The sequence below is a fragment of the Cibotium barometz genome, chromosome 32, assembly GCF_041138505.1.
Source record: "Cibotium barometz isolate CiBa-2024 chromosome 32, ASM4113850v1, whole genome shotgun sequence".
In the NCBI taxonomy this organism is placed as follows: Eukaryota; Viridiplantae; Streptophyta; class Polypodiopsida; order Cyatheales; family Cibotiaceae; genus Cibotium; species Cibotium barometz.
Window position 1 is genome coordinate 28,019,025 of NC_141077.1, and position 6,480 is coordinate 28,025,504.

General features: G+C 43.4%; 1 protein-coding gene across 1 annotated transcript; it reads right to left on the bottom strand.

Annotated features, from left to right (window-relative positions):
• Positions 1-285: 285 nt before the first annotated feature.
• On the bottom strand, positions 286-5,786 carry LOC147620042 (bZIP transcription factor TRAB1-like). Its single transcript, XM_086772183.1, has 4 exons — positions 4,217-5,786; positions 2,629-2,700; positions 2,238-2,267; positions 286-789 (listed from the first exon to the last, which is right to left on the bottom strand). The coding sequence occupies exons 1-4, from the start codon at positions 5,354-5,356 to the stop codon at positions 706-708; spliced, it is 1,326 nt and encodes a 441-aa protein (XP_086628309.1). The 5' UTR covers positions 5,357-5,786; the 3' UTR covers positions 286-705.
• Positions 5,787-6,480: the final 694 nt, after the last annotated feature.

A 6,480-nucleotide genomic window follows, 5' to 3' on the forward strand; every position in this document is an offset into this window, starting at 1 on the left:
ATATATTTGAGTGTATAGGACCTTTACGTGGGTTATCATCCTCAATGAATGTATTGCTTGGCACATTTACTCAAAATTTACAAGCTAATCTTGTCACTCTCGGAGTGTTTTCAACTAAACCACTTCGACTTACATTAATTTCAAAACTTAAGCCATAGTTTATAAAACTTCCCAATGATTAGCCTCTCATGATGCTGCTCACAACATAAAACTTAATGAAGTATGCCACTTCCATGTCTCTAGGATTTTAATTTATGGAAACACATCATGAACTCCTTTCAGCACTTAGGATAATCCACAGAAGCATTTTATATTATGTTTGAATACATCCTCACTAGTGACTTTATCCCAAGTGAGTAGAAGAACTGAAGCAAAACGAGGACTGGAAGCAACTCATCTGCTTTTTAAGCCCCTCTAGGGTACAGCGGGTAATAAGGTAGTTCAAATCATGTACAGGTAAGTTAACACATAACAATCAACCTTTACAACATACATTAACGGACCCTACCTACTTTGTATGGTACAAAAAATAGCCTTCAGCAAGGCCTGTTCAGTATTTCACATTTAAAAACTGCCCAAATACAACTGAGCACACTGGTATCATCCACATCCTTGTCTCCTCGTGAGTTTTTAAAGCTTAATAACAAGAAACCTAGCTGCAGTGTGAGATCGTATAATACCCTGGTACGCATACAACATGATCCATTACCACGGACCCGTGTATGTCCTCTTCAGAGGGCACCCACTACCTCCAGCCTTGACAACTGATGAAGGCATGACAGCAAGTATCTGCGTAAAGCAAAACAAAATATTAATCGCGATTCACAAACCAGTTGAAACCAGTCTAAAATAGCTTCATCATTCATAGCTATTCGCATCAATGACGAAAGAATTGTCCCATTAATGACTAATTAACACCCTAACATTGCAGTGTTCTCTCTCTCTCTTTCTCTCTCTCTCTCTCTCTCTCTCTCTCTCTCTCATGTACCCTCCAACCATATCTAGAATCTTTACCAGAACTTGCGGTTGTTTTTTTTCTCTTCATTCCTATCTTCATTTTTCTTTGTTTCCTTCTGCACTGACGCTCATGCTCAATGGGAGCATTTGATTTGACCAGGCAATATCCCTTCGTGTGATGCAAGCATTTGCTGGGCACCATTCACACCTTATGCCACTTCACACAACTCTACTTCTTAATCTCAACTTCATTGCACTGAAGGAAACATTACAGAAGACAAGAGAGCTCTATCATGACCAAGTAAAAATCTATGGTTCATGCTACTTTCTACACAATGCACATGCATAGTGCCTTCCATGGAAAACATTAGCCCTGTAGCCACTCACTCACAGCAAAGTTGCATTGCCATGATGATAATTGCATGGAAATCACAAAGAAACTTGTGCTCCATGCTCCCAAAGCACCGCTGGAGAGTTGAGATGGTGTACTACCCAACATTGAAAACTCTTCATGGTGAGGTGTTAAAGCAGCATCCACATAGGTTCAGTGTGGATACTCTATGAGTTAGTCCACATTCAGGTGGAAATTAGGAGCAGCTGTGAGGAACAATGCTCCAGCCTGTTATCCCCTTACCTCTCCATTCCACTGGAGATTGCAGCACTCCCTCTTCCAATGGCATGCAGCACTCCCTCTTCCAATGTGGTTGCAGCACTCCATCTCCCAACCCCTGTATCTGTATTTAGTACTCATTGCCATTTTAAGCTCTTACCTGAGGAGCAAAAAGCCATGGAAATCTGCACTATAAGTGCACATCAGATTTCAGGGTCTTTCCTCCCTACCTGGTAAACCCTTCGCAGAGATGTCTAGCTTTTCATCACCGGAAAAGTTTTTGCATGCCCTGCATGGGGCCAACCATCTTTGGCAGACCCATCATGGAGTTTACCATCTCTGGCAGACCAAACATGGAGCCAACCAAGGGCTACAGAATTCCTAGGACTTGGACCACCACCTCCTTTTCCAGTAAGATCAACCAAAACCTAATTTTTCTAGCAGTTTTCTCCCCCTCAGTTAAGCTTTCGGCAACAAAGCCCCCCTATCAACCCAGATCTGTGGCAGACTTACCTAAGCCTGCACCTCAGGAAGCTAGGTTTGCTTATACATGCAAAAGGAGAGGAGTTTCTTCAGTGCTGAGGTCTAATAGAGGCTACCCTCACTGAGAAAAATATAGTATCCTTTTACCCAAAAAAAACTCCTAACTTTATCAAAAGCCATTATCTACCTGTTTTTTCCTTCGTGCTGCTTCTTCTTCCTGGAAATAAAAGACAAAGAAAAGATAGTAAGGAAAGACAGGCCATACAAAGCAACTCATTTATATATATATATATATATATATATATATATATAAGTTCTCATTTAAGATCTCCATAGGGTGTAGTATGTGGTGGCTTTTGTTATCAATGTGAATGTTGCAGTACATGTAATACCCCCCGCACCCCACCCCCCCACCGCCCATACACCCACACCCCACAAAAAAAGCACAAAATGTGGGACTTTAATGTGGAAGGCTTCTTAAAGCACCATCCATCCATGCATAAATGTTCAAATTTTTAAGTGATACCTCCTCAAAAAATATCCCGCCAATATAAAGAGAATACTCAGGGTCTGCATACCTGCTTTCTCAAAAGTTTCATATTTTCTTCCTTCAATTGGGAAACTTCAGTTTCCAACTCCACGGTATAGGCCTGTTGACAACACCAGAATGTCTGTTGTTAACACAATTGAGCCCTTGACCCCAGCATGATAAAGCCATTATAGATTTAAATGAACGGCATACAGATTGTTCATCAAAATGTTACACTAATTGAGCCCTCTACCAGTCTTAGAAGCATAAAGCTATGATGAACACAAAAAACATTTTTAAAACTAAACTTCAAGTGCCCAAGAAAGACCACCTATACGAAATGTGCTCCATGCTTTGTCAACATCAATCAGTCAAACTATTGGTAATAATAAGATAGTGTAACTTGTAAAGGGGAAGCACAACTCTTGTATAGGACCACTTTGAAGTTGAGATACCGACTGTGGAGGTGACAATAGCTGCTGCATAGTTGTCAAGCAATGCGTTTCATACCCTAGGAAAAGTACCAAACATTTCCGACGTTTCATACTTCATATTTCAGCTCCCAATTTTTTTAATAAAGAAAATGTGGTTGCTAACATGCAAAACCCACACCGAGGGCACTATATAGTGAAGTTTGGTATCTAGACTCTAATTTGACTCTCTTCAAATCTTCAATGAGAACTATAAATCAGCCAATGCAAAAGTTCATGGTGGAAAATCACAAAGATAGGCAAATTTTGCATGCTCTATACATTAACATGGATATTAGCATGTTTCTAAACAAACTCTCAGAGATTTTTGGGAAATTTAACACCCCCTAAAGGTATAAAATGTGTTCAAGAAACAACATTTTTGAAAGGCCTGGCAACTATGGGCTGCTGATTGTAGCTGAGACTCTATGACCTCTGCTACTTTTACACTACTTTATGTCTCGAGCTTTCGAAGTGGTATCTGCTTCTAACATGTTGTACTCAGAGTCATAGTTATCCAACCCAAAATCTAGCTCAGATAAATGACATCTAAGAGCAGGAAGATGGAAAGAAAGGTGCAGAAGATCAAGGGAGCTCATCATGGGGGAATAATTGCATGTGTGAATGATTTTCTATGCATGCTGGTTTAGTTCACAGTGCACACATGGGACCAACCAGCACGTCATTACTGTTGCATTATCAAAACAAACCCTAAATCCTCAAAGACATCCGAATCTGTGCAGCAAGTACATAGACAAGCCAAAACTTACTGCCTGCACATAGAGAATGTACACTTCATCTACAAACTGCTCCTTCCTAGAGCTAGGCGCAAGGACTCTAGGAGAAAGGGAAGAAAGAGGAGAAGGTGTTGTGCATGATGAGTTTAAGACTTCTGATTCTAAATGCACATAGAGAAGTAAGGAAAAAGTTTTATACTGAGCCTTTCCTCCACATAGAGCAAGCTCCTAGGGAGGAACAACACCAGGACTTGGCCAGCTTTGGAATATACAAAACAATGTAGGGCATCAATATCAACGACACGGAGACCAAACCATGTGCATGTTTGCCATCTCAAAGTACATGTGCAACTCTCACCACAGCCTGGGGGTGACCTTATGCATGAGATGTAAAACAAAATGCACTTCCTAGTAAGTGTACACATGATACCTGTTTTCGTGCTCGAGAACGAGCAGCCGATTCCCTGTTCTTAATCATTCTCCGTTGCCGCCTTTCTATAACCTTCTCTACTGGCCCTTCTGCACACCTTTTCCTTCCTTGTTGTTGCCCATTCATCCCATACTGAGCATTAAGAGACAAGGGCAGGTTACTTGTCCCAGGACGACTTTCATCTAGTGCAGAGCTGAGAGGTGACCCTGCTCCATAGCTTATTCCATTAAAACATGTGCCACCACCAAGACTCATGCCTAGTCCTCCCTTGCCTAAGACTCCTCCTAGCCCTCCGCCTACAGGAGACAGGCGTCCTGGAGAAGTTTCCAAAACAGACCCATTGCTGACATTTGAGGCATTGCCATAAGCAGATGCAGCCTCTGCAATAACCTGCCGTTGAAGAAGTTGCTGACCATGCTGTTGTTGCTGTGTGATGGCCTCCCTGTAGGGATTGTTTATCCAATTACCTTGTTGACCTGGTGAGTTCATGCTCTGTGGAGCATCGAACTGCATTCTGTCCATTGAAGAGGGACCAGAGAACACATTTGCTGCTGCTGGCATAAGTTGTGGTGGGGCAAGAAGGCAAGCCTGCCTGTTTCCATTCTCCACCCTATGGTTCCCTCCATCATTCCTTTGGCCAGAAAATCCACCATTTCCCCCAGAGGAGATAAATGCCTGGTTGGAGGGCGCTCTTTCTTTCACAATCCCAGCTTTTACTAAGAAATCCTCTAAGGTCACTTCTCCTAGAGTAACCTGGCGTTGTTGACCAACTCCGTCACCGCCTCCGCTTCCAACAGCCTCTGTGCCTTCCTGCTGTGGCTGAAGGGTCTTCCAGACCTCCTCAACTGTTTTCCCGCTCAGTGTCCTGGGAAGACAGAAAGATCCTTGCTTTTGAAGAGAGAACTGCGACGCAAGGCCACTATTGCAACCCTCAAAAGAATTCACTGCAGCAGCCATGGCCTGGCTCTCCTCTGCAGTCCAGATGTTCTTGAGCAGTTCATCCATGTTCATGGATCCGAGGTTTGCACCAGGCTCTCCAAGGGCATTCTGAAACTCCTCAAAGGTGAAGGAGTAAATGGAGCTCCCATTTCTGGCCAGGGGGGTGTGGAGGTGTGTGTTTCCAAGGTTTGCAGAGGCCATGATGGGGTCAGGTAAAGAGAAGAATGAAAGGGTGGAGGATAAAAACTACTCACCTGAGATGTGGAGGGTTGAGAGAGGTCGCTGTGGACACTGTGGGAGATGGAGAGGGGGGGGTAACTGTGGGGGCAAGAAGCTCTGATACTCTTTAATGGATATGCTCTTTCAAAACCCTAGGAAACTGCAGAGATGAGGATCTGCGGAGTGCCATGGTCAAAAAGGAAGAGCCCGATCACTTGTGGCTTTCTGGTTGCGCATCGCCAAGGTCCAAACTCTGCAAATTGAAAGGGAGAGGCGAACCCTTTCATCTAGCGGAGCACGAGGGTGGGCGCTGCACTGCGGTAGAAGTCTGAACTAAAGAGAAGAAGGAAACATGGAGATGGTGACCGGAGGAGCCCCCTGCGTGTGAGTTGTGGCAGCGGCGCTGTAGTTGAATGTGTACCGCTAATAATTGGAGCTCATAAGCTTCCTCCCTGGCCCCGCCCAGCCATACCCTGCGTAACACCTGGCATCCCCAACCGACATGTGTCTCCCGCCCAGCCCTCCTCGAGATATTTCATGCACCCAAATTTTTTTTTGCAAATATATATTTGCATTTAATATCATATTTATTTCAAATTCCTTCCCCCACTAGAAGCTACCTTACTTCCAACCTGTGCTTTTTGCCTTCCTTTTTTTTTGGCAAGGAGGAGGAAAACACAGTTTTTCCTTCAAACCTGTGCTTTTTTCCTTCTTTTTTTTGCAAGGAGGAGGAAAAAAGAAGGGGGGTGAGAGGGACCAGTGAACCCACAATCGAACCAAAGTCGAGGAGGAGAAATGTCTCCCCCCGCCTTATCCACAACAAAAAGGAGTATAACAACACACAGTGTTTCTTTCACCCCCCCCTTTCTGTGGAGTGAGAGGGATGGGTGGCCCACAATCGAACCCAAAACACCTGTGCAAAACTTGAAATGCAAAAACGGAGCCCGAAACGACCTCAGATGCAATTTCTACTTTCATATTTCTTGATCTTCTCTTATCTAGAAGTAAATTCTTTTCTTTACCATTGAAGTAAATACATATATATTATATATGTATGATTACAAGTAAAATACATTGGAATCATATCGGTAGATGTGCAAGGAAAG